We start from the raw sequence: 27042 nt of genomic DNA on the forward strand, positions 1-27042 counted from the left end.
GAGTCCACTATCTCTATTAGGTATTTGGGCATCCTGTGGTACCCAAATGCTTCCTTTATGCAGGGCCAGGGTAATGTGTTGAAGGCATTGGAAATGTCAAGTGACACCGCAATCATCACATCACCATCGCGCACTGCTTTGTCCGCCAAGGTCTTTACCCGCAGAATGGCATGGACAGTGGACCTACCCCTCCGGAAGCCGAACTGGTTTTCGGACAGGTTGGGTCCTTCTGACTCCAGATGTTCTGTAATGCGGTCGGCAATGATGCGCTCAAAGAGCTTACCGACCTCATCTAGCAGCACGATTGGACGGTATGCTGAGGGTGAATCTGCAGGCCGTCCCTCCTTCTGTAGCAACACTAGCTTGCCAGTCCGCCACTGCAGTGGGAAACTCCCCTGCTCTAGGCATTGTGACAGAAAGCGGAGGAATCTTGGCCCAAGGTGCTCCCTGAGAGCCAGGTACACCACACGGCCAGGGATGCCGTCAAGCCCAGGGGCGGCTTTTCGCGTTCGGAGTCTATGAAGGGCTACACGAAGCTCCGCTTCCGTTACTGGAGGAACATGATTATCCTCCGCTGGTTCCAACACGGCCGCCATCGATGGTGGGGCATGTGGAGGCCTCGACGGAAAGAGGGCCGATGTCACCTGATCCACTAGCTGGGGCCGGAGACTTTGTGTCAGCGGTGGAGCCCAGGGGCGAAGCTTTTTCCTCGCAGCCCTGTACGGTCGGCCCCAAGGATCCACGTCTAGAGCCTCCAGCATCTCATTCCGAGCAGCCTCCTTAGACCGCCGTAGACCAGCCTACTGACCAGTGGGATACGCTCATTATACATATGATTTCATCTAAATTAGACGGCACACAACTGGCAAAATAACAAACTGGTTCCCCCGCCGCGCACGCCCCGCCTCGCTGTAGCTACCTGGGTAATCAGTAACGTGGACGAGCGTAAGATAACAGTTTTTTATAACTAATCATCATCATCATCATCAGCTGCTTTCTTCTGTTTTGGTAGTTAGCTTGTGTATTTTGTGTTCTAATGTTGCAAGGTCACTTAAGGTGGTCTACTGTGGTTGCGTGTTGATAATTTCACAGTATTTGTTCCGTGTTTCGTATGTTTTAACATTAAGTTTAATTAAATTACCTATATAAAACCAAGAAATATAACTGTTATTCATTCAAGATGCTTAAATTGGACGATTTACTTACAAAGCGCAGTTCTATGAAAGGCCGCGTTACAAAATTTAGAAACTACTTAAACACTATTTCTTCTACACCGAAGTTAAACTCTGTCCAATTAAATGAGCTTAATGTTAGAACGGCGAAACATGAACACTTGTTTAGTCAATTTGAAGAGTTACAAACCGAAATTGAAATAGTGAATTCAGCAACAATTGATTCCGAATTGGCCGAGCGGGAAATTATTGAACAAGGTTTTGTGTCCTGTATTGCAATCGCACAAGATATAGCTAGTAAAAATGCGTCAAATAATGAGCCAGAAAGTAATAAATTTGAGAGTAGTTCCTCTCATTGTCAACAATCGGATCTACAGGGGTTTAAATTACCACAGATTCAAATAGCTAAATTTGATGGTTCGTTTTATAGATGGCTTGAATTTCGCGATATGTTTACGTCACTAATACACAAAAACGACCGTATTCAACCTGTGCATAAATTCCATTATTTGAATTCCTACTTAGAAGGAGACGCTTCTCGAGTAATTAGCAATTTAGAAGTCTCGGATTCAAACTATTCAAAGGCATGGAATTTACTCACAGAGCGGTATGATAACAAAAGGCAGTTAGTTAATAACCATTTAAATTCTTTATTTAATATGGAGCCGATATCACGTGAATCAGAAAAGGCACTTCGATCACTAGTTGACAGTGTCAATAAAAATTTGCGAGCGTTAGCAAGTTTAGGACAGCCTACTGACCAGTGGGATACGCTCATTATACATATGATTTCATCTAAATTAGACGGCAATACTAGCATGAAATGGGAGGAGTGCCGTAATAACTTTCAAGATATGCCAACATTGGAACAGTTTAATAAATTCCTAAAGGACAGGGCCGATGTTCTAGAAACCTATCACCAAAATAAGTTGATAAAAAATAATCGTATCAGTCTCACTTCACCCTCAGTGAAGCTACAAGATAGGCCGTGCTCAAAATCATTTTCCTGCATAACCGAGGAAAAAAACAACAGCAACAAAAATAATAACAGTCCGAATAAAACATGTGTCATCTGCAAAGGCAGCCACATAATTTACGACTGCCCAGTATTTCTATCCAAATCAATTGAGCAACGCAAATCTGAAGCTTCTAAGTTAAAGTTATGCCTAAACTGTTTACGACCTGGACACAAAAGTTTTAGGTGCCTAATGGGCACTTGTAGGCATTGTAGAAAACGTCACAATTCCTTATTGCATAGAGTCGTGATTCCTTCGTCACAGGAAGGGTCCAATTCCACCACTACCTATTCTATTCTATTCTCATAGGGGGTGAAGTTCCTGTACGTGGCTCTCTCGAGTGGAACCTTTGTACATATCCCCTTGATTTCAGCTCAGCCAGCCTAGCTCCCGAGTAAACTGGAGTAGCAGGCCTGGGTGTTGTAATAGCTGAGGTAGGCGCTCTGTTGGTCCAAGAATAGATAATCTTGTTTCTGTAGTAGGTGGACAAGCTAACAGAATATGTTCAACCGTCTCATCTACTTCCTTACATGTCCTACATAAGGGACTAGTTGAGTTACCTATGGTATATAAGTGTTTATTCACGCAACAATGTCCTGTTAATAATCCTACCATTAATGATATATTACTACGGGACAGGTTGAGTAAGTAGCGTGTAAGTTTATGGTTGTGTGATACAATAAACGCTTTAGTTTGTCTGCAATCTACACGATTTTTCCACTCCTGATTGTGTTCAGATAGTGTTTTATCGGTGAGAACTTGCCTTATTGCCTTTGATGACAAACTAATAAATGGTTCTGGCCCTATTGGTAGGGTATTTGATCCCATTCTTGCTAGTCGGTCAGCCTCGCAATTTCCTATGTTGTCGTTATGACTTTTAATCCACTGTACTGTTACATTATTTGAAATGCTTAGGTTTTCCAGTGTTCTGTGACATTCTAAAATTAATTTAGATTTTGTTACAGTTCTGCCTAAGGCACCTAAAATAGCCATACTGTCTGTGTAGAAGCAGATATTGCTATTTTTTGTGTCTTTTATTTGTGTAGCTCCGTCAAGTAGGCTGGCAGCTTCTGCCTGAAAAACAGTAGCTTTGTTCCCGAAGCTGACAGAGTATTGTAAATTAAGTTCCGGGCAGAAGACACCTCCACCGCTGCCCTTCTTGTTCTTGGCTCCGTCAATGTAGATATTGATGTCGTAATTGTTTTCGTCTGATGTGCCACACTGATCTCGCTGGATAGTGTAGCTTCTGTTGAAGATAAACGTCTTTATAGTAGTGTCGCTGCATTCAGTGGACCCGGGAGCCGACAACTTGGCAATGTCAAGTATGCGACTGTGTCCCTGTGCAGTAGTATTCGTTGACCATAGTCCCATGTTACTTAGCCTTATCGCCGCCGCTTTAGCTTCCTGCTTGATGATAATATCGAGTGGTGGAAGTCCTAGAATTATTTCTAGGGCGGCTGTTGGGGTTGACTTCATACATCCAGTGATTGAAACGCATGCAAGCCTTTGAAACTGTCGTAGTTTGTTTTTCACAGTAATGAGGTTCGATCTTTGCCACCAAACCACTGCTCCATATGTTATTATAGGTCTGACCACCGCTGTGTACAACCATTTACACAGCTTTGGCTTGAGTCCCCATTTGGATCCAACAAGTTTCCTAGTTTGGTATAGGGATATTGTTGCTTTACTTAGGGTTTTCTCCACATGTTTAGACCAGCTTAGGCGGTGGTCTAGCCATATGCCGAGATACTTTACCTCATTTGTTAATTTTAAGGTTGTATTAAAAAGTTTAGGTAGCTTTAAATTACCTATCTTAGTCTTTTTGGTAAATAGAACCATTTCCGTTTTGGTTGGGTTCACTGACAATTCATGTTTGTGACACCATTCCTCTATGATGTTCAGTGCAAGTTGCATCCTTTCACATAAGGTATTTACAAACAGACCGCCAATGAGAATCGTAACGTCATCGGCGTAGGCTATTGTTGTAAAACCTTTATTATTTAGATCGCAAAGTAGATCATTCACAACTAAAACCCACAGCAATGGAGATAACACTCCACCCTGCGGACATCCCTTTGCTACTTTGCATCTTATTGTATTTGTTGAAGTAAAAGATACTGTTCTTGATTTAAGCATATTTGTTACCCAGGCACTGATGACCGGGTCTACATCATGATTTTTAAGGTTATTACTTATGCTATTGAACATAGTTTTATCAAAAGCTCCTTCAATATCGATAAAAACTGCAAGGCAGGATTGTTGTAACAATATTGAATTTTCAATTTTGCTTACCACTGCGTGTAAGGCCGACTCTGTTGACTTACCCGGTTGGTATGCATGTTGGTTAGGATGGACAGGTTTCACGGAAAGTGCACCGTCACGTATATATCTGTCACACAGTCGTTCTAAAGTTTTAAGAAGAAATGATGACAGACTAATGGGTCTATAGGCTTTCGGAGAGGTGTAGTCATCTTTACCCGCTTTAGGCAAAAATACTACTTTCACCTCCCTCCATCCCTTAGGTATATACCCGAGGGCTATACAGGCTCTGAAGATACCTACTATCCGTGGTGAGATAATATCTACCTCCCACTGTAGGAGAGCCGGCACTATACCGTCTGCTCCCGGCGATTTGAAGGGAAGGAAAGAGGTGATAGCCCATCTTACTTTTTCTTCATTTATTACGGCGGCCGCAATAGATTCAGCGTAACTAGAAGAATTAATTATTGGTGACAGCTGTTCTTGATCACACGACTCTTCCGCTAGCATTTCACAGCCAGGGAAGTGCGTGAGCAACAGGAGGCTGTTCCTTTCGGTTTCGTTTTTTGTGTAGGTGCCATCTGGTTTTTTTAATGAATCTAGCTGATTTTGAGAGTCAATTGACATGCATTTTTTTACCCTCGCAGCTTTAGTTTCACTTTTAATTGACCCGCAAAAATTCCTCCAGGATTCCCTAGTTTTTGCTCTAGTCTCTTTTTTGAATTTATTTCTTGCTAATTGAAACGCTTTCCAATCTTCCTCTTTTTTCGTATTTTTGGCGCGATTGAAAAGTTTTCTTACATTTGTTCTCATTTTCTCCAGTGAATTGCACCACCACTTGCGAGGTGACGCCCTCACGGTCACTAAAGGACATGATTCTTCGTAGCTTTTAACGATAATGTTAGTAAATTCGTCAACAGCTTCGTCTATCAACTTATAGGTGTTTAAGTTATCATACGGCTGAGTGTCGCTCAGTCCCTTAAGTAAACGATCGTGAAACTCGACTCTGTTTGTTTTCCTCGGATTTCTATATTGCCTAGGTTTGGGTGTTATAGAGGTTAGCTTAAAAGATATCCATCTGTGATCCGCACAGGACACGTCTGGAAGCACCCTCCAGCCTACCACCATGTCCCTCGCCTGACTGTTAGTAATAGTGACATCTGGAATTGTTTGAGCACGAGCCGTGACAAACGTAGGCTCGGACCCTCTATTCAGAACACTTAGATTATTAGATAATAGGAACTCGAGTAAATCCCTACCCCTTTTATTAGTTTCCCTACAGCCCCATAGACTGCTATGCGCATTTGCATCGCAACCTATAATGAGTGGGATATTGTTTATCTTACATTCCGTGACCAGAGAGATAAGCTCGGGCGGGGGCATTGACCCGTCCCCAGGTAGGTATGCCGAGGCGATATACAACACCCGCCTCGCGTGCGACTCGTCCAATGTGAGTCCCACCACGGTTAAGTCCGGAGTGCAAAGATTTGAAATTTTGTTAGCAGTGTAACATTTAGGTATAAGTATTAGACTTCTTATTTTACTACAATCTACAGTGGAGAAAGAGTTACAATAAAAAGTATTACCTTGATGAAGTTCGAGCGGCTTACCCCTCCTAAGTAAAGGCTCCGTGACCAGCGCAATGGTGGTCGGGTTTTCTTCTAGTTTACGTCGCAGAGCCGCGGCCCCAGTGTACGAATGTTGAATATTCGCTTGTATCACTTTAATCGACGTCATTTTTGTTTTATTGTTTTTTTTTTTTATATATAGATTTAATATTATATATTATAAATATATTTAATATTATATGTGTAAGTGTACTTATACATATTTAATAAGTTTATGTTGGTGTGGTCGCCCGGTCGTCGTCCCGCCCCAACATATATTCCTCGGTGGCCGAGGACAAGCTCAGAGTCGAGGGCGACCGAATGCCAAGGGCCCCGAGGCCCAACCATTCGCCCGCACCCGACCCCGAAGACTTGCGCTCGCGACCGGACTCCGGTTTGTCCGCCACCGCCGTCACCGCGTCACACGTGTCCCCGGGGGGGGCACTTGGGGCTGCGGTCGCAAGCACGTCAGCTGTTTCAGCTGCCTGACCGCCGCCCTGTGACACTCTGACGTGTATTGTGCCCACCTTGTAGCTCAGCTTCCTCTCCCTCAGCTCAAGGCGCTCTACTTCGGGCTGCGGAATGCCAAATATAAGCAGGGCACACCGCACCCCCTCGACCTCCCTAATATCGGAGGAGAACAGCCGCCAACTGTTGAGGTCGACCCAGCGTCGGTTAACCCTCGAAAGGTGGAACCGCAGGGCTTCTACTGACTCCTCAGTGTAGTCAGGCACCCACACGGCCCCCTTAATAAAGGAGGGCATCTCCGACGCCGCGACGACCTTCAACTGGCAGCCTCCATCCCATAAGGGGGGGAGGCTGCTGACGGTCTCCTTCAGCCAGTCCAGGGTGTAGTCGTCGCAGCACCTCAATTTAAGTCCCCCGCGAGCAAGTTGCTGGGGGAAATGGTCGAATGCGGGGACTACATCCCTGGTGAGGTCATTCACAGCCTCACTGTGTTTCAGTTCAACTGCCCGCCGGATGATCGTCATCTGGTCCGGGGACAGTTCTCGCCAATCAGCTGCCACGATTACTGCGTTCAAGTGCGCTTTTAGAGCGCCCGCGTAATTGAGGCTTGCTGATTGGGGGTCTTTGGGCCGAGCGAGACAGGCCCTCTTTGGGGGACCTCTCGTTCCCCCCGCCGCTGGAGACACCTTCTCGTCGGACCGCATACGTTTGACCCGTGCGCTGGTGTTCGCCGGGGTCTTCGGTTGCCCACCACCCGGCACTAACCTGGGGCATCCCTTTTGGGACGCACCCGGGTGTGCAACAGAGGTGGGGGCTTTGTGTGTAGCCGTGGAGGAGGCGGGAATCGGCCTGGCCGGTGTTGGGAGGGGTGGCCCCCCTGCCGGCATCGAACCCCCCGTGTGCCCCCGAGTCACGGTAGCACTGCCACGGTCATACTCATTGGAGCGACCCGCAGCAGCACTGGACGGCGTGACTCGAGCGGCGATGTCGGCCAGGGGCACCGCCGCCAGTCTGGCTGCCTCCTCCCGCATCCTCCGCCTATACAGCCTCCTCCTCGCCGAGCCGCTCATGCGGTGGCGGGTGCGTGTTGCGCCATCGACGGCCGGGTCCCCGGGGCCCCCGGGGGCGCCGCGGTCGGGCCCCGCCGGCGCCGGCGAGCCGGAACAGGCGGGGACCGCGGCGCTTGCCCCATGTGTGGTATCAATGGTGTGGTGGTGTTTGTGTTGTGAAGAATAAACTAAAAACACTTAATAAAATAACGACCTGCAATAAATAAAATATGGCGGGTAGTTTTGTGTCACTGATTCACTAAACTATTAACTATCACTGTAATACGTTTCCGCGGTTTTCACGCCGAGATAACAATATCACAGGACTATCAACACTTTAGCTTCACTTTAAAACTTTAATCACTCACGATTTTAAAATATTAGGTCGGCTTTCGATTTTTTATCGGCGGAGCGCGCGTTCGCCTGACAAGAAAGATGGCCGACCACCACTACCATTACTCCAAACAATGAAACGCAAACAAACTTAGCTGCCCATCTTTCTTGCCAGCCCTCGAATCAGGTTTATCTATCTACTGCGCAAATCAAAATAATAAACCCATCAAATTTGAAAACTATGACCGTTCGCGCCCTTTTAGATAGCGGCAGCCAGTCCACTTTTATTTCAAAGGCACTGAAGGACAAATTATGTCTCAAAGGTCAGCCTATGGATACTGTCAAGCTCATAGGTATAGGTAAAACGGAGTGCAGTTTTCTCGACGAACGCTGTACCATCCAAATCAAATCCTTGCACACTAACTATTCAGTTAGCATGTCATGCCCAGTGTTGCCAGAGCTCACGGGTAATATTCCTAAGATTTTAGTAGACACAAAATACTTTAATCTCCCAGCCAATATCAAATTGGCAGATCCTACTTTTAATCAGCCGGCACCAATCGATGTTTTGATAGGCGCAGATTTATTTTGGGAAATAATTACTAATAATCAAACGTCATTGGGGAAAAATAAACCCTGGTTACGTAGTTCGCTGTTCGGCTGGATAGTTTCCGGTCCTATCATTTTGAGTAGCGAACCTAGCAAAGAACTTACATGCAATTTTTCACGCAATGAAGTCGAATCCCCTATTAATAGTTTAGACAACGAATTAACTCGTTTCTGGGAGCTCGAACAGTTACCAAGCAAATCGCTTTTAAGCGAAAATGAGCAATCATGCGAAAAACACTTTTTACAACACACAACTCGATTATCCGACGGGCGATTTTGTGTTCGCCTTCCACTAAAAGATTCTCCTGACTGTTTAGGAGATTCATACCAAGTAGCAAAAAAAAGACTTCTTTACCTAGAAAAGCGATTTAGAAAGCAACCGGTGCTTAAAAGGGCATATTGTGATTTTATACAAGAGTACACAACCATGGGTCACTGTTCGGAGTTCAACGGAGTCAAACCTGAACCTTCGTTCTTTTTATGTCACCATGCAGTTTTTCGACTTAACAGCGAGAGCACCAAACTGAGGGTCGTCTTCGATGGCTCTAATCCCTCCTCATCAGGCTTTTCCGTCAATAATTTGCAGCTAGTAGGCCCGAATATTCAGGATTCTATATTCTCCATACTGTTAAGATTCCGTCAGCACAAATACGTTCTTACTGGAGACATAGAAAAAATGTATAGGCAAATCATGTGTCATCCGGATGATAGGAATCTTCAAATGATACTATGGAGAGAAGACGAATCGCTACCAATTAAAATGCTAAAGTTAAACACTGTGACATACGGTTTTGCTAGCGCCAGTTACTTAAGTACAAGGTGTTTGTGGCAGCTTGGAGAAGAGTGCTCCGATGACTTAGTCAAAACAATTATTCAGCATGATTTTCTTGTAGATGATTTAATTACGGGTGCAGATACTGAGGAACAGCTACTATACATATTAGAGTCAGTATCAGAAGCTTTAAGCAAAGGATGTTTTCCTCTACGAAAATTCCGATCAAACAACCCGTCTATCTTTAAATTTGCAAATCTAGATTTACAAAAAAATCTCACCCTAAGTGATTCAACTAGTGCTCTTGGCTTAGGGTGGAACCCTTCATGTGATAATCTATACTTTCCAGTCAACAGTCAAGATAGCAATGATAGCGACAAAGTAGTAACTAAGAGACTAATATTGTCTCAGTCACTTAAAATATTTGATGTACTAGGCATTCTCTGTCCATTTACTATTCAATCAAAAATTTTCATTCAAAAATTGTGGATACTAAAGCTTGACTGGAATGATCCAGTACCGAACGAACTTAAAAAAGAATGGGAAAAAATTAGGAATGGTCTATTGTATCTTCAACAAATATCAGTCCCTCGACTTTCATTAATAGACTCCCCTGTTCAAATTGAGCTGCACTCCTTTAGTGACGCCTCCATGCTAGCTTATGGAGCATGTGTTTACTTACGATCAGTGAATGTCAGTGGGCAAGTAGTTGTTCGCTTGCTCTGTGCAAAGTCTAGAGTCTCACCAATAAAGCAATCCACAATTCCGCGACTTGAGCTTTGTGGTGCTCTTCTAGCTGCAAGATTATGCCAAGCGGTCGTTGAATCGCTACGATTATCCTTCACCAGGCTTGTTCATTGGTGCGACTCCACAGTAGTCTTAGGATGGCTCAAAACGAGTCCGAACAGTCTTAAAACCTTTGCCGCCAATAGAGTAGCTGAAATAATAGAGATTACTCAATCTGATGCCTGGCGTCATGTTCCTACCGATTCAAATCCCGCGGATCATGTTTCAAGAGGGGTTTCTGCTAAGCAGCTGCAGAACTTAGATCAGTGGTGGACAGGTCCAAGTTTTTTAACAGAGGCAGAATCACAATGGCCTCAACTCAAAATTTCAATCAAGACAGAATTACCTGAATTAAAATCGCATGCTGTCATTACATCTGATCCACCCGTAGTTGATTTTGAACGATTTTCAAAATATAGGCGTTTGGTACGTTCCCTTGCCTACGTTTTACGATTTATACATAATATAAAGAAATCCAACTCCAAACTTTCCGGTGATCTTAGCTTAGAAGAATTAGATAAGTCCTATTTTGAACTTATTAAATTATGTCAAAGTCAAAACTTTCCAACGGAAATTAATTCACTAATGAAAAAACGGCCATTAAGTTCAAGAAATCGAATCATAAATCTAAATCCATTCCTAGATGAGAACGGCATTCTAAGAGTAGGTGGTAGATTGAATCTTTCAACTTACGAAAACGATAAAAAAAACCCGATTCTGATTTGTGCAAAACATCATTTCTGCAAATTAATTTTTGAACACAAGCATAATCAAGAATTAATGCATGCTGGTCCTCAAGCGCTACTGTACGCAGTTAGGGAAAACTTATGGCCGGTAAACGGACGATTACTCGCTAGGCGCGTAGTAAAAGGCTGTGTCAAGTGCAGGCGACTTCAGGGTCAAACACTTCATCCTCTAATGGGAAACCTTCCCACGCAACGAGTCACGCCAGCATTTCCGTTCGAATCAGTGGGAATAGATTTTGCAGGCCCATTTTCAATACTTAGCAGGAAAGGACGAGGCGCAAAAACTTCTAAATGTTACTTGTGCTTGTTTATATGTCTAAGATTCAAATGCATTCATTTAGAAGCTGTAAGCGAACTATCAAAGGAAGCTTTTATTTTATCCCTTCGTCGTTTCATTAGCCGTAGGGGGAAACCTCTAGAGATTTTGTGTGACAATGGAAGAAACTTTGTTGCTGCATCCAAAGAAGTAGGTCAATTTTTAAAGACAAATTCAGCGCCCCTATCTGACTTTGCAACCAATGAATCAATAAAGTTCAAATTTATACCAGCTTACGCTCCACACTTTGCTGGTTACTGGGAAGCCGGCATAAAATCGGCTAAATATCACATTTTTTTTTTTTTTTTTTTTTTTTTTTTTTTTTTTTTTTTTTTTATATTTTATTATCACTCCACAGACTTTATGTCCGTGCCTTTTTGAGAGATCAATATATTGTGAGAGTTTGGTTGTTTTTTGTCTTCATCTTTTAACTACTCACTACTCAATGTGGAAGCTTATAATATATATATTTTATCTTTTATATATATATACCTATATATTATTAATAATATATTTTTTTTTTTTTTTGCACTCCTGGAGGAAAATCTACACAGAATGTGAATGCGACCCCAACATCATTGAATCGGTCTGGCATATAATTCTCGACTGCCCCCGTTTCCTTGCTGCAAGACAAGATCTGGAGACATTGATAGACAGGAATTTGGTGGAGTCAGAATTAAAAGATATTCTGGCAGACACCAAGCATAGACCTCATTTTCTATCTTATTCAGATCGTGTCTTCAGAGTAGCAGCCAGGAGAAACAGCACCATACCCCGCCCCGACCCGCAATCAATACCAGTATATCAAGCCTCAGTCACAACCATCACAGCACCACCACAAGCAACTCCTAAAGAAACAGCAACACATCAGCTGTTGGATTGTGGAGAAAAAGGAGAAGCTAGACTAAGACTCCGAAGCGTGGCTCTGTTCATGGACGGAAGCAGTGAAAGACTCGGCATCAGCTTCTGTATCTCAGGGGCGCGAAAGAGCGTGGCCATATCACCCGGCCTAGCCTCTCTCCTAAATGGGAGCACATCGAAGGCTACCATGAAGCGTAAAGCCTACGACGCATTGCCAGTAACCCTAGTGGGAAATCAGCCCTGCAGACTAGTGCGATGGCGTAACAAGACCATCGCACTATTCGAGTGGGCCGACGACACACCGTTCGTTCAGGCATGCTCATGGCTCAGTAAGCTTGGAGAGATAGCGCTAGACAGTAACGTCCCCAGGATAATAAGCGTAGACGCAATGGTGATCGAGTATAGGAAAGGCGAAATTGTTGACCAGCTGGGTTGCCTAAAAGCCTCAAAACATCATGAAATAGTGGTGTACGAGGACAGAGGCGAAGATCTAAGCTTTCTCAAAGGTCATATACTTGCGAGGGGCATTGACAACTGCCACCAACAAGCCGAATACTTGGTCACCGGATCTGAACGCCTACAGGAGAGGATGACCGCTGGGGCTGTCGCCGCTTCAGAACAACGGAACATGGAAAGGAGGATGCACAATTTAACATCGCAAGGGCGTGTCCAAGGGTTCCTCCAGGCTTTTAAAGCAGCTGCCTCAAGCCTTATAGGAAAACCACAGAGGACACCCGAGAGGCGCCAAATCTCCAGAGAACCTAAAACTGGAAAAAGGCTTGCCCAGAGGAAAATTACTCGAGCGGATATGGGCCAGGTGGTCCCACCGAAGCTGAAAACAGCTACCACCTCAAACGACCATCTAGAGAATGCCGCCATCGAATTTATGGCAATTACAACCGCCACAAAGCAGGTAAATCTCTTGTCCTGCAAAACGATCATGCAGACCTACAGGCAAGAGAACGAAAGCCGGCTAAAAGTTTTACTCGAGGAGGCCGAAGCCTGCATATACGATAACAGTAGTTGCCAAGTCCTCAGAGGCAAAATGACTGGAGCGTATATGGCGGCTTATAGCGAGGAATGCGGATTCGTGCCCTGGGAACGCAACATCCCGAAACTCACTCTCCCACACAACAACCAAATGGTGGTCGTAGCTCAGTGTACCAGGATTATGCTAGAGGACAAAATCCTAGCAAAAGCGGAAACCATTAACGCTACCTGGAATAGCTGGACGATGCCCACCATCGCTTGGGTGAACGGGGTACCTGGATGTGGGAAGACAACCTGGGTGGTAAATAACTTCGATGTGAGCAAAGACACCATTATCACCACGACAACTGAGGCGGCCGTCGATATACGAAACAGGCTAGCGCATAGGATCGGGGACATGGTTAGAACTAGGGTACGTACGATGGCATCAGTCCTAGTAAACGGCTTTAGAGAACATGTCGGATGCCAACGCCTGATAATTGACGAGGCCCTGATGAACCATTTCGGGGCAATCGTAATTGCCGCCCGCCTGTCCCGTGCCAGTGATATTGCTCTAATCGGAGACATCAACCAGCTACCGTACATAGACAGAGAGAACCTATTCGAACTAAGGTACAGTCGCCCAACACTGGTAGCAAACATCACCCAGGAGCTGTTGTGCTCATACAGAAACCCCATGGATGTTGCATACGCCCTAAGAGAAGTATACTCAGGCATATACGCAGCCACAACGCGTATCCAATCCCTGCAGCTGAAAAGGTTTACAGACGCAGCAATTCCAAAATCCCAAACCAACACTCTATTCCTGACGCATACACAGGAAGAAAAAGAGACCCTGACCAGCCAAGGGTTTGGAGAAGGAACGGGATCACGCGTCTTAACCATACACGAAGCACAGGGATTGACGTACGAATCCGTCATCATCATAAAAACAAAAGATAAAATAAAGTTGCACGATAGCATACCTCACGCAGTAGTGGCGCTGTCGAGGCACACCTCCGCCTGCACCTACTATGCGGATGACACCGAGGACGCTATAGGCAACCTCGCTAAAACGGCAATAACAGCACCGAAGAAACGGATCCTCGAGTACAACCTAAAGATGGCAATAAAAAATCGGGACAAAGAGGTCGTTGCCCAGCAATCAAGGCTTTTGGCAACGCAAAATGGAGCGGAATAGGAGAATTTTGATTTTAATTTTATATTGACGGCCAAACCGTATTGCATGTATTTTATAGTTTTGTTATGTATAGTATATAGCATGTATTGTATAGTTTTGATATGTAGGTATTGTATAGTATATCATGAATTAATATTATCTGTATAAGAACTAACCAATAAAATTAAGATAGTTTTAAGAACACTGTCACACATTAACACCAGGCAAAACAACAGCGATGACAAAAGGAGTGTGTGGCCACTGACAGGCGTCTGTTAAGTTCTCTGAAGACAGCTGACACTGGCCCTACCCTTCAAATGTTTGTTGCCATTATAATTGTAAGTGTGACTGTGTGAAACAAAGAAAAAAAAAAAAAAGAAAAAAAAAAAAAAACAAGAAATGCACAACTGGGGGTTTTTAGTCGGTTAAAGGCCGACACTACCTGGGTCCCCTTCCCAGGTGTCTGTGTAGATAAATATCACATAAAAAGAGTCATGGGAAACACTAATTTAACTTTCGAAGAGCTATGCACTCTCTTCGCACAAATTGAGGCTATCCTCAATAGCCGACCCCTGTCTCCCATGTCTTCCTCTCCTACAGATCTCCTTTCTCTCTCCCCAGGGCATTTCCTGATTGGCCGACCACTAAGATCACTGCCGTCACCCTACGTGGAAGAACAGAACATCAGTCCACTACGACGCTACGCCAGACTCGAGCAGATTCGCCAACACTTCTGGCAACGATGGCAGCGAGAGTACATCAGCGAACTACAGCAACGTTCCAAGTGGCGAACCAATCACTCCAGCCTACAGATCGGAGACCTTGTCCTGATCCAAGAAGACAACACATCACCTCTGAACTGGGCACTTGGCAGAGTGTCACGTCTCTATCCCGGCGCTGATGGCATCTCTCGAGTCGCTGATCTCGAGACTCTGAAGGGTCGCATCCGAAGACCGTTTGCCAGACTCTGTCCACTCCCAAAGGGCGACGATGACCAGATTTCTTGAAGAACGAATCTTCAAGCGCGGGGACTATGTTCACGCCAATTCTACATATGCGTGAGACGGAACGCGCCACCTCCTCCTGCCCTCTGATGACGTCACGAAGCCTATATAAGCGGGCCCCGCGATGCCCCGCTCCCTTTTTACTTACGCTAATCATACTTACTCGTATATCTATCATTGTAAATATTGGTCTAAAATACAAGTATAAAAACGTTTTCGAGGTTTTAATTAAAATCCAAAATAGGGAAAGTTAGTTAGGACCTCCATATGTCTCGCTCAATAGCGTGGACAAGCGATTTTAATTGCCTTCTTGGCTGCCTTATAAGCGGTGAGTAGGGCAATTTCTTCAGCGTCTGGGGGCACATCGTTGCTGCGCCTGGTTCGTCTTCGGTGTCGGGTGTACTGGCGGCGGGCCGACATGCACGCGCGGCGTAGATCTGCGATTTCGGGAGACCACCAGTACATTTCCTTCTTGGGAGGAATTGGTCTGGCGCGAGGCATAGCCGCATCGCATATTTGCGACAGAGTCTCCCGGAACCAGTTAGCTTCGTCATCTACATGCGGAAGGCTTTCCGGGCTTGATGCCCAAGCATGGACGATGGCCGCTTCCTCTAGTGCTTCTCGGTCCAGGCGGTGTAATACCCACCGGGGGCCGGCACCACATATATTGGTCCAGCGTGTGGTATCCAGTGTTGCGGAGACATCGTATCGGATATACCGATGGTCTGACAGAGTCTCCACATTCACTATAACCCTCCAGCCCTGGACACGGGACTCCAGTGCGGGACTCGCAAACGTGACATCCACAATGGAACCCCCATTGTGACGCACACAAGTCCATTCTGACCCCCGGTTGAGAACAGAAAGTCCCACCTGGACAAGCCAATCCTGCGTAGGCTCAGCACGCTCATTGCGCACCGGGGATCCCCACGCCTCTGATTTCCCGTGCAGGTCTCCTGCCACAATGACTGGGTATGGTCGACTTTGCAGAACCAGTGATCCTAGCTCCGCGAGGAAATGCTCAAAGTCCGCCACATTCCTGTTGGGCGAGAAATAGCATCCAATGATCACTATTCCGCCCAACAGTGCCGCCACACATCCCCTGCCCTTTGATACCTTTTCAAAAGGAGGGGAGCCAACGGCACCCCGCGAAACCAGGGCCACCGTTCCATCCCGGTCCGAGACCCAGTCTGGAGGCACATAGTATGGCTCGGACACCACCGCAAAGTGTATCAGCCACTGCGCCATGCTCTGGTACAGTAAGTCCTGAGCGCTTTCACAGTGGTTGATATTCGCCTGGAGAACTCTGAGGGCCATCTAGCTGGACATTGTTTCTTCCACCGCCGCTGCAGCTTCAGCATTAGCCGAGGCACTGGTAGGCAGCGGTTGTGTGGCCGCCAAGGTCTTCTTCCGCTGCTTCTTCGAGGGAGGAACGCAGGCTTTGCCACCCACCCTGTGGTTGGCCGGTTTACCAGCGGCACTGCATATGGGACAGTGAGGGTCGGCATTGCAGGTGCTGGCCTTGTGGCCAGGCTGCCCACAGCGGTAGCAAGTGTTACTGCGGTCCACCTCCGACTTGCAACAGACGCCAACGTGTCCTGCCTCAAGGCAACGGTAGCATCGCATTGTCTTCGGTGGCTGCAGTTTTACCGAGGCTGACGTCCAACCAATCCTGAGGTGTTTAGCCTTGTTGATTTTTTGAGCAGCAGCGACGGGACAGCTAGCCAACACACTGCCCGTGGTGGAAGGTCCCATACGTAATTCTCCAACTTTTATTTGCTCTCTAGGGCATCCTCCGACAAGGGCAATTGCCTCAACCACCTCTTCCGAGGTTGAAGAGTCATCCAGACCGTATATGCGTAGACTCGCACACTTTGTGGGCCTAGACACTTTCACAGTCTCGGATCCTATAACTTTTTCAATCTCTGCTGCTAGAGCGTCGGCAGCGAGCTTGCTTGCAATTCCCGGAATTTCAAGGATGCGGGCACCCGTGGCTGCATTCCTAATCCGCATCCCTGAAACTCCTAGGCTAGAGAGGTCGATCTTGGACTTCGCCTCAGTCAAGACTTTGGCGTAAGTCATTCCTCTGCCCGCCGCTTCCGGCTGTAAAGTTATCACCACTGCCTGGGATCGTGGAGGCCTTATTTTCGTCTTGGGGGTTCCCTAGTAGGCGCTTTAGTGGACACTGGCGCTTGTTTCTTGGCACCACGTTTGACAACCGTGGTCCAGGTCTCCCCGTTCCTATTTGGACGAACAGGTTGTGAGGGTGACACTTGGTCCACTGGTGCTGCCACATTTGGTGCGGGCCCACTAGGTTTTTTGCTTCTTTTTCTTTTTTTGCTCTTCTTTTTCCCCTGGCTAGGTCCTGGTTGTTGTTCAGCCACTATTTCTCCTGAGGGTGTCTGGATCTGCTTCTTTGCAGTCTCCGCATTCTTTTTGTCCGCAGCTAACGGTGGGCGGATCGGAGGAGCGGGTGGCAGACGCGACTCTAGTGAGGAGAGCTTGGCATCCACCATGTTCCCCACTTCCAGCATTATAGCACGCGCAAACTCGGCGAACTCCGGTCTCACCTGCTCCGCCGGCGGTCCAGCCCGGCTGGATTTGCTTGGTTGTACCGTCCGTGGCGGTGAAACCCGCCGTGCCTCCTCTATTTGCCTAGGGCCTACCAAAGGAGCAGGGGAGGGGGATCGGCGCCCATTCACTGCTTCGAAGCCGGAACGAAGAGTCTGGAACTCGCTTCGCAGGTCCACTTGTTCCGCTCTGAGTGCCTCGTTCTCCCTTCTCAGGCGCTCAACCTCGGACTGCAGGCGATTATTATCAGCCTGCAGTTTGGCCACCTCTTCGTTTGTAGTCCGAACACTAAGAGTTCTCACGGCCGTGGAAATTGCCTCGACGGAATCTTTTATCGCCCGCACAAAGGTGCCCTTTAGGTTTCGGGACTTTTTCCCCACGTCCATGATAACATCCAAGTTATTGGCTATAACTGTCTGCAAGTCAGCAGACAGCCTGTTATCGCCATCCCCAAGTGTTTGGGAGATGGCCTGATCCAACCGGGAAAACGACTCTCTGGCTTTCAGAGAATGGTTTGCAACCTCTTCTTCCAAGCGGAGCCGTAATTCTATCTCCTTGGCTGCCGCGAGTTCAGCTTTGGCCTTTGCTAAGCCAACATATTGGCCAGTGGTAGGCGGCCTGCCTCGGCCCCTTTTGGGTGTGCCAATCTTGTTAGGCACACCGCTCGGGCTTCCTCCTGAGCCGCTTCCAGAGTCGAAGACCGCAGATCGCTTGCGTTTTTGGGACCTACTCTGCCAATATTTGCCAGAGGGACCCACTCTCTCCTCGTCTGCAGTGCTCTCCGCGCTGTCTGTAGATTCTGCAGACTCTAGCATGACCACACTAGCCTCGCTTACATGGGCGGGAGACTCCAGCGATCGACCCCTGCCGCTTCGGATCGATCCCTCAGAGACCCCGTCCCTATTTCCTCCCTTTTTGGCGCGAGCGCCCTGGCCAGAGCCCTGAACCGATTCCGGGGTGGTGGAACCCGGTCTCAGTCCAGTTTGCTCAGCGGGCTTTCCGCCCGCTTTAGTGCCCAAAGTGTGTGCCTTTGCACAATGTTCATTACTGCTACAGCTACTCTCCTCTCCCTCCTCAACCTCAAAACTTAACCTACTTAAACTACGCCTCCTACTATCTACAACTTCGTCTTCATCTTTGTTGGATTGTTGCATGTTTAGATCCCACGAGTATGAACATTTTAAAATATCCCTTATACACCTGGAGTGCGGGACTTCTCCAGGGTTGGTCGTTAACGACGGAGATACTCCCCCGCCTCCTACCCTTGCGAGTAGGAGCCTGACGCCACGCTAGACCCGTAGGTACCACAACGCCAGTAACTTGAGGATTTTTATTGAGGTTTTCTCCTCTTGAGCCGGCCGATTAAGGCAAGCTCCCTGGTCCCAGGCCGCGAGACATGACCACGTCACCTTGGGATAACAGGTTTGCCGGCGGTGGCTTGTAGAAAAGCCTGTCTAGCAGCCTGTGAATTCACAGACCTAAGACCCGCCGCCCGTGGTTTTTGAAGAGGTTGTCTCCTCGTGGCCCCTATCACGAACTGTGAGAGCGGCCCCCGTTCCTCGAAAATATCCAAGGGATACGGGTTGCCCGGAAACTAATCAAATAGCACCGCGCACGGGCGTTTCCGCCTCCACCTTGGATTTTTTACAGAGGTTTTCTCCTCGCAGCCCCTCCCACACAAGGAGAGCGGCCCCCGACCCTATGATGTCCCACCACAGTACATCCAGGGTTACGGGTGGCGTAAGCAAAAGCATGCCCGTGGCTGGGCACGCTAGCCGCCCATGGGTTCCTCTTGGTTTCACCGTATCAGTCGAGTTAAAGCGGCAGACTCGACAGTTACAGCTACTCAGCCCCCCCGGCACGACAAGCCGAGAACCCTTCGGGTGGGAACCTAACCTAACCTAACCTAACCTAACCTAACCTAACCTAACCTAACCTAACCTAACCTTTTTTTTTTTTACGAGGGGGAAATCTTCAGGAAGATTCCCGCCGACCTCGGGGGAGGAAGGCAGGATATGTGGGATTTTTACCCACTAAAACCCCCTCGGTGGCCACCATCAGTGCAGGTAGGTGCTCCGGGATCTCCAGGGGAACGCACCGGAGTCACCTCGCACTGTGCCGCAGCTCTTCTCCGGGAGACTCAAGGTCTCCCCACTCCTTCGCAACCTGCGCGGCTGTACATGGCCACATGCTCAGCCGCTCTTCCCGGGGCCGCTATTATGCGGCGGCTCGGACCCCCGTCCTCACCGCCCACAGCCCCTAACCTCCTTTTGGTCGCCTTCTACGACGGGCAGGAGATACCGTAGCCTTATTCTTACTCCCGGGCTACAGGGACGCGTCGGGCTCACCTGGCCTGAGCCCTTCGCCGTCGCCTCCGAGCTGGATCGGCCCTCTCCCGATCTCGCTCTGCGGCCTCTTTCTGGACCATGACGGTCTCACAGAACGAGACCACGGCCTTCCAACACTCCTTGCCTCGAGTCATGGCTGCCACCACTGAGGGCAGTGACAGATCCGGCCCGATCCTGTTAGCCAGGGTCTGCCTTTCGGACTCCCACGCTGGGCACACTGCAAGTGTGTGCTGCGCGGAGTCCAGGCTGCCTTCACAGTGGTGAGACGACGGTGCAACCTCCCGCCCTATCCGGCGCAGGTACTCACCGAAGCAACCGTGCCCGGTCAGCACCTGCGTCAGACGATACGTGAGGTTGCCCGGTCGTTGAACCTAACCGAAGGAATGAAGGACATTTGTACTCACGTGATAGGTTGCGAACCATATCGCCGTTTTGGGATAAGTGAAATGCACTGGATGTGCAGGTTTCCTCACGATGTTTTCCATCACCGTCAGAGCACGGGGTCTATTGTACTTAAACTCCTTAATTAAAAACACAATTGAAAGAATTCATTGGTACAGGCCAGGATTTGAACCCACAGTTTTATCCATTATGCCACAGAATGATCTATAATCGTTTGCAATAGAATCCAACAATCATGTAAACAAACCAAATTGTCACGATTACTCCGTAATCACATACATTTGACGAGCAATTATGAACATAGTCTGATTTCAACGAACGCACCATTGTTTTCACATTATCTTCAACACGGTTTAACTTGTATTTATAAGTTAAATTTGCATACGCGGCCGTGCACTCGCTGTCGCAGGACGTGTCGCTGTTTCGATATCGGAAACCGGTTTCGCGTGGCGTCGCGCACTTGCTCTTGTTTACTACAATTTGTGCTATGAGTCGAGTTTATACCTACAGTTACAATGAGTGACGGCGAATCACAAATTAGTGACGGGAACTGTGAGAATGAGGATTTAATTAACACATCTTTATTGAGTGATATGGAGATTCAAACGGAGAATAACACCCAAAACACATTGTTGGAGAACGAAGAGGTATTGCGGGCGGGTCGGAGCGGGAAACGAAGCAGAGACGAGGACAATGAAGAGCAATGGATTTCTGTGGCCAGAGGCGGTAAGAAGTTTTTGCGCAGTACTGGTATTGAGAACAGTATTAGAATTCCGGAAGAGAGAATAGAGGTTTGCATTACTGGGAAAGAAAAATTACCTAAACAAATCGGGTTAGCTAAAACTTTAAAAAGCCTTAATATCTCAGGGATTATAAGGATTAAATTTCTGAATGCCTATAAAGTTTACATTCAATTTAATTCCGAAGAAAACGCAGACAAGATGATAAAATCCTCTTACTGGGAAGAAAAAGGTTATAGGTGCCAAAAAACGTTTGAGGTTGGGGTATCTTACGGAGTTATTAGAGATATCGAATTAGAACTAACAGACGAAGAAATATTAAAAAGTTTGAGCTCTGAAAAGGAAATAATAAAGATTAAAAGGTTAAAACGCCGCAATTTTGATGACGGGAATTGGGAACTATGTGAGTTAGTCCGAATATGCTTCAAGGGGCCTTCATTACCTACACATGTACTTACACACGATATAAGAGCGGTCGTTGAGCCATATATCTTTCCAGTCACCCAATGCTCACGTTGTTGGAAGTTCGGACATAATCAACGACTGTGCCCATCTAATAGAATTATCTGCCCTAAATGTAGTCAAAACCACCCCAATTGTGAAACAACAACCTATAAATGCTCCAACTGTTCCGGGAAGCACTTAGCATTAGCGAAACTATGCCCGATGTTTTTAAAGGAGAAAAGAATAAGAGAAATTATGTCAGAATTCAACTGTACTTACCGAAAGGCCCTTACTTTATATGTTCCCCCATCCCCGCCCGTTCATACAGTAAATGAGCATGTCCATAAACCTAACGTTTACGCTCCTATGCCGGATACGCAACCCAACAGAAGTCCTACTTACGCAGAAATAGTGAAAACAACAGCCATTATTCACCAAACGGAACCCCAGGGGCAGAATATCAACCGCAAGCCCAATAAAAAATCCCACTATCCAAAGAAAACTACTAATAATAAAGAGCGTAAAGGTGTTGAACATAGTGAAGAAGAGTCATCGATCGTATCTGGGGACGAAGTAACGAAGGAAAATATAGAAGAAAATACAATAAATAAATCAAAAATACAGGAGCTACTACGTAAACTGAGAGAAGTAATATTTGAATCAAGATTGAGTATTGGAGAGAAGATTAAAAACAGTTTTAAACTTACGTGGGATTGGATAATTTCTTTGGCGGTTAAGATGCTAGCAGAGTGGCCAATATTCAAGTCATTCCTTGATCATAATGGCCAATAAAAATAAAAACATTTCCTCTATAAATGTACTGCAGTGGAACGCACAGAGTATTCGGCCAAAACTCATAGAACTAGAACAAATGTTAAATCAGGAAAAAATACATATCTAGCTGTTATATCTGAGACGTGGTTAGACTGTGAAAGCTCTCTGAATATGAGTAATTATGAAGTGTTTCGCCAGGATCGAGACGATGGTTTTGGCGGAGTTGCGATCTTGACTCACTTCTCAGTGAAGGCCGAACGTTTTCAACAACACAACACTAACCCAGGAATTCAAACTGTATGTATTAAGATTCACAATTGCCTATCTATTCAATATGTAGTTTCTGTTTATTGCCCATCCACCGTCAGGACTGATGATAGAGATTGGGACTCATTATTTTCGATGTTTAAAAATAAATCTTTAATAGCTGGTGATTTCAATGGGCATCATAGAAACTGGTCTACCAAAAGTGACAGTAGAGGGCTCCAAATATTTAATACATTAATTGAAAACGATTTTGTAACCCTTAATGATGGATCCCATACTCGAATAAAACTTGTAAATGGTCGCTTACAAAAAACCTCACCAGATATCTCAATGGTTACAAAAGATATTGCTTTAAAGTTTAATTGGAAGGTTTATAGCGAAAATCTTGGAAGCGACCATCTTATGATCAAAATCAGTATCGAATACGAAAGGTCAGGAGATTTCATACAGAAAAGAAACTTTAGAAAAGCTGATTGGCCCAACTACTCCTCGTTCTTACAATCTGAATTTCTTTCTTTCTCGCTATGTGCTGATCCCCAAAATTCTTACAATAGATTTGTTGAAATTTTAAACAAAGCAGCTGATAAATATATTCCAATTATAAAATATTGTGACAATCCTATTAGGCAAGAAAAATTCAAACCTAAACCCTATTGGTCAGCTGATCTATCTAAAATTGTTGCCCAAAGAAGGCTGGCTTTGTCAAAATTTAGGAAAAACCCAACACCAAATAACTTATCCATATTACAATTAAAAATATCAGAGGCTCAACGTTTAATAAGAAATGCTAAAAGTAACTCTTGGAAACAGTTTTGTGACTCTATCGACAGCTCCATATCATCTAGCGAGATGTGGAGGAGAATGAAATGGATTAAAGGTTTTAAGAGTAAAAGAGCCTCAATAGATACCGCTAAAGCTGAATCCCTCTTAGATATGTTGGCTCCAGACTATGTATGCCCTAATAAACCCTCCTTCCAATCTCAAAATAACCAATTAACATCAAAAATCACCTTGCAGGAACTGGTAAATTCAATCAAATCTACTGATACATGTCCGGGGGATGACCACATATCATTTTCTATGGTTAAACACCTTCCATCCAACGGTAAAAAGATACTAGTAGACTTGTATAACTTGATATTTGAGAAAAGTATAATCCCCTTTCAGTGGCGTAACATTTTGTTAGCTCCAATCCCTAAGCCTGGTAGAGAAGGTCAGGGTATTTCAGCAATTAGACCTATTGCATTAATGTCGTGTCTTTGTAAAATTCTACATTCTATTATAAATAAAAGATTGGAGTGGTACATAGAGAAAAACCAGTTATTATCTCAATACACGGTAGGATTTAGAAAATCTAAGTCTTGTTTGGATAGTTTGGCCCGTATTACCTCTAGAATACAAATTGGTTTCAGTAAAAATTTGATAACATTAGGGTGTTTTTTCGATGTAGATAGTGCCTATAATAATGTTAATATTCTTAAAGTATTATATACATTGGACAGTGTCGGTGTGGGTTTTTTAATATGCGATTATTTGTGGGAGTTTCTGAAGGAAAGAAATCTTAAAATATATATAAACTCAAAAAGTATTTTAAACAGACTCACCGGTCAGGGTATTCCTCAAGGTGACCCGTTATCACCGTTACTGTTCAATGTACTAACTATTGGCCTTATAGATCATTTAAATGTACATGTATCACAATACGCAGATGATATTGTTATATACTCTCAGGCAAAATTCGTCAATAGTGTTAATAATGATATTCAACGAGCCGTTGATACGTTTTGTGGACTAATATCTGAATTGGGCCTGTCAATTTCAAACAAGAAATCAAAAATCTGTTTATTTAGCCGAGGTTTCAGAAGAACACCCGTAGATATTATAGTCGAAGATAAATCACTTCAATTAGTTGACTCAGTTAAATATTTAGGTATGTGGCTCGATCGATCCTTAAAATGGAATAGACATATCAAAGAGACACAACAAAAAACACAGAAATTTTTAAATATTTTGAAGTGTTTATGGGTGATTCTACGGGGACCGTATTTTCGACGGCGTTGAGGATATCTCTGTAACCAATTAAGATAATGACACGTAATTTTTTTTCAATACAGTCTAGCTCTATCTCTATTTGTAACCAATCTCATTTTTTCAGTAAATACTGTTTCAGTACTGAAAAAAAATATTTGAAGTGTGTTATTCTGATTCATATAGGGCGTCCGTTTGCCAGCTTGAGGAACAAAATGTTCTGTATCACATTTCCCTTTTAATTTATTAACATAAATTAAAATTTTATCAAAGGGCAACGAGGTTTCCTTTGACAAAAAAAATATTTAGTACTTATAAATACGTAAGTTTTTTTATGAATCAATGATTAAGGAGTGTCCGGCATGTAGTACTGATTCATATGTCGTAACATGTTGATGACCATACTTGGTCATGTAGTGGCAATGTGAGTCTGGCTATCCGTTCGCTAGAAGCCAGCTCTCCAACGCACCAGCCAGTAGATGGAGGTGCTCCTAGTATGCCTACATCCAGGTGAAAAGAAGGTCAATGTCTGATTCATATGGTATTGGTTCAGTTAACCTTCTGATTAATATTCCTCCTGTAAATATTCTGTTTTATGAGTATGATTCTTCAATGTGAGTTTCATGTAATGCTCTTGGGTTACAGATTTATGAAAAAAATATACAACACTATAGTGTGAATGTATTATAAACTACTTAAGGTTTTATGCAAAATCCTGATTCATATGTATATGATTCATACGGTAAAAAACCTCATCCTATACAGGATGTTCAAAAAGTTTACGTCATGCCTTGGAGGGCTGATAGTACAGCTTCGGAGTGACCGAATATCGCTATATGACCTTAGAAAAATGACGATAGTTTTTGAGATATTGACACTTTTATAAATTTTATGAAAATAGTCGCCCCAGATCAGCTTTTTGCATGTCACTGGTACAAAATTCAATATTTTAAGTTTTAATTTTATTTTGCGTAACCTTCCATAGTTTTTCTATTGATGACAGTCGTTTGGTGGATGGTTTTCCATGGTGTTCTTTCTTCTGTTTCTGATTCATATGGCAACAAAAAATTGTAACGTCAATAACTCAAAAACTACTTGATAAAAAAGGGTGCCTTTTCCAATTATATGTTGTTTGCTATATCCATTTTCATATAAACATAAGTTATAGCGCTAAAAATGAAATTAAAAAACGGCCATATAAATCAGACGAAGAATGGAATTTCGAAGAATCACCCTTATCGGGCCCTGGATGGGGTATTCACCCCACGCACATGAGAAGATTGTATATAGCATTAATACGAAGTCGATTAGATTACGGTAGTTTTATTTATGATAGTAGCTGCAAAAATCATTTACAAAAATTAGATGTTATTCAAAATCAATCCATGAGAATAGTTGGAGGTTTCGTAAAATCTACACCTGTCCATGTGATGGAAAGCGAACTAAGTTTGCCTCCTTTAAATGTTCGACGCTTTTATTTAGCTGGTAAATTTTGGTTTCGTTCTAAATCGTTAGAAAACAATCCTACAATAGACATCTTGGACGAATTATCTGAACTGTGTGAAAATTCATATTGGGCAAGAAAAAAGAAACCTCTTCTAGTCTCTGTTCATAATAAGTACAAAGATGTAGTCATCCAGTCAAGCCCTATAGTTGAAATGTTCTCGTTGAATACATGGGTCAGTAGTATAAATCTATCAGAAAAAATATGTGTTGAAGTTGAGGGGATTGACGGAGCAAAACGAAACATTAATAAATGTATCCTAAAAGATAAGTGCAACGAGATGTTAATGTCTAAGTATGGTTACCACTATAAAATGTATACAGATGCTTCTCGTACTGGGGACAGCAAAGGAATTGCGTTTTATGATCCACAAGTAGACATAAGCTCTAAATTTAGGGTGGAGGCGCGTTGCTCTATTATGTACCTGGAACTTTTAGCGATAGAACAAGCTGTTTCACACATTAAGAACACTGTAGAGACTAAAAGTGTTGTGGTCTCTGACTCCAAAAGTGCTTTACAACACTTGGCTCGCTGTACCTCGAATTGTCGAGGAACACCGATAGCTTATAGTATTTTGGCGGCTATTTTGGAGTTAGAAAGTACTGGCAAACAAATTAAATTTCAATGGGTTCCATCCCACGTTGGTGTTGAAGGTAATGAAATAGTGGATAAATTAGCTGGAGAGGCCTCAATGGATGGTGAAGTTCTCGATTGCCTTCCTTTCTTTACCGATATGTTTCCAATAATTAGAACAGCAGGTTACTCTCAATGGAAAGAATACTTCGATAAGCGTTCGTTAGAGAAAGGCGTTTGGTAT

General features: G+C 44.8%; 2 protein-coding genes across 2 annotated transcripts; both read left to right on the forward strand.

Annotated features, from left to right (window-relative positions):
* The first annotated feature begins 10630 nt into the window (after positions 1–10630).
* LOC125490717 lies at positions 10631–15309 on the forward strand. The gene is made up of 2 exons (XM_048630876.1): positions 10631–11424; positions 14626–15309. Exons 1-2 carry the CDS (start codon positions 10657–10659, stop codon positions 15148–15150), a joined length of 1293 nt encoding a protein of 430 aa, XP_048486833.1. The 5' UTR covers positions 10631–10656; the 3' UTR covers positions 15151–15309.
* Positions 15310–20853: 5544 nt separating this feature from the next.
* LOC125490736 lies at positions 20854–22961 on the forward strand. Its single transcript, XM_048630973.1, has one exon. The coding sequence runs from the start codon at positions 20984–20986 to the stop codon at positions 22442–22444; it is 1461 nt and encodes a 486-aa protein (XP_048486930.1). The 5' UTR covers positions 20854–20983; the 3' UTR covers positions 22445–22961.
* Positions 22962–27042: the final 4081 nt, after the last annotated feature.

The sequence above is a fragment of the Plutella xylostella genome, chromosome 27, assembly GCF_932276165.1.
Source record: "Plutella xylostella chromosome 27, ilPluXylo3.1, whole genome shotgun sequence".
In the NCBI taxonomy this organism is placed as follows: domain Eukaryota; kingdom Metazoa; phylum Arthropoda; class Insecta; order Lepidoptera; family Plutellidae; genus Plutella; species Plutella xylostella.

What these genes read in the sequence shown, in the direction of transcription:
- LOC125490717 (XM_048630876.1), top strand. Translation starts at nt 10,657, where the DNA reads ATGAAAAAACGGCCATTAAGTTCAAGAAATCGAATCATAAATCTAAAT. An exon ending in TAAAATCGGCTAAATATCAC is followed by an intron (nt 11,425 to 14,625) that starts ATTTTTTTTTTT and finishes GATAAATATCAC; the next exon opens with ATAAAAAGAGTCATGGGAAA.
- LOC125490736 (XM_048630973.1), top strand. Translation starts at nt 20,984, where the DNA reads ATGAGTGACGGCGAATCACAAATTAGTGACGGGAACTGTGAGAATGAG.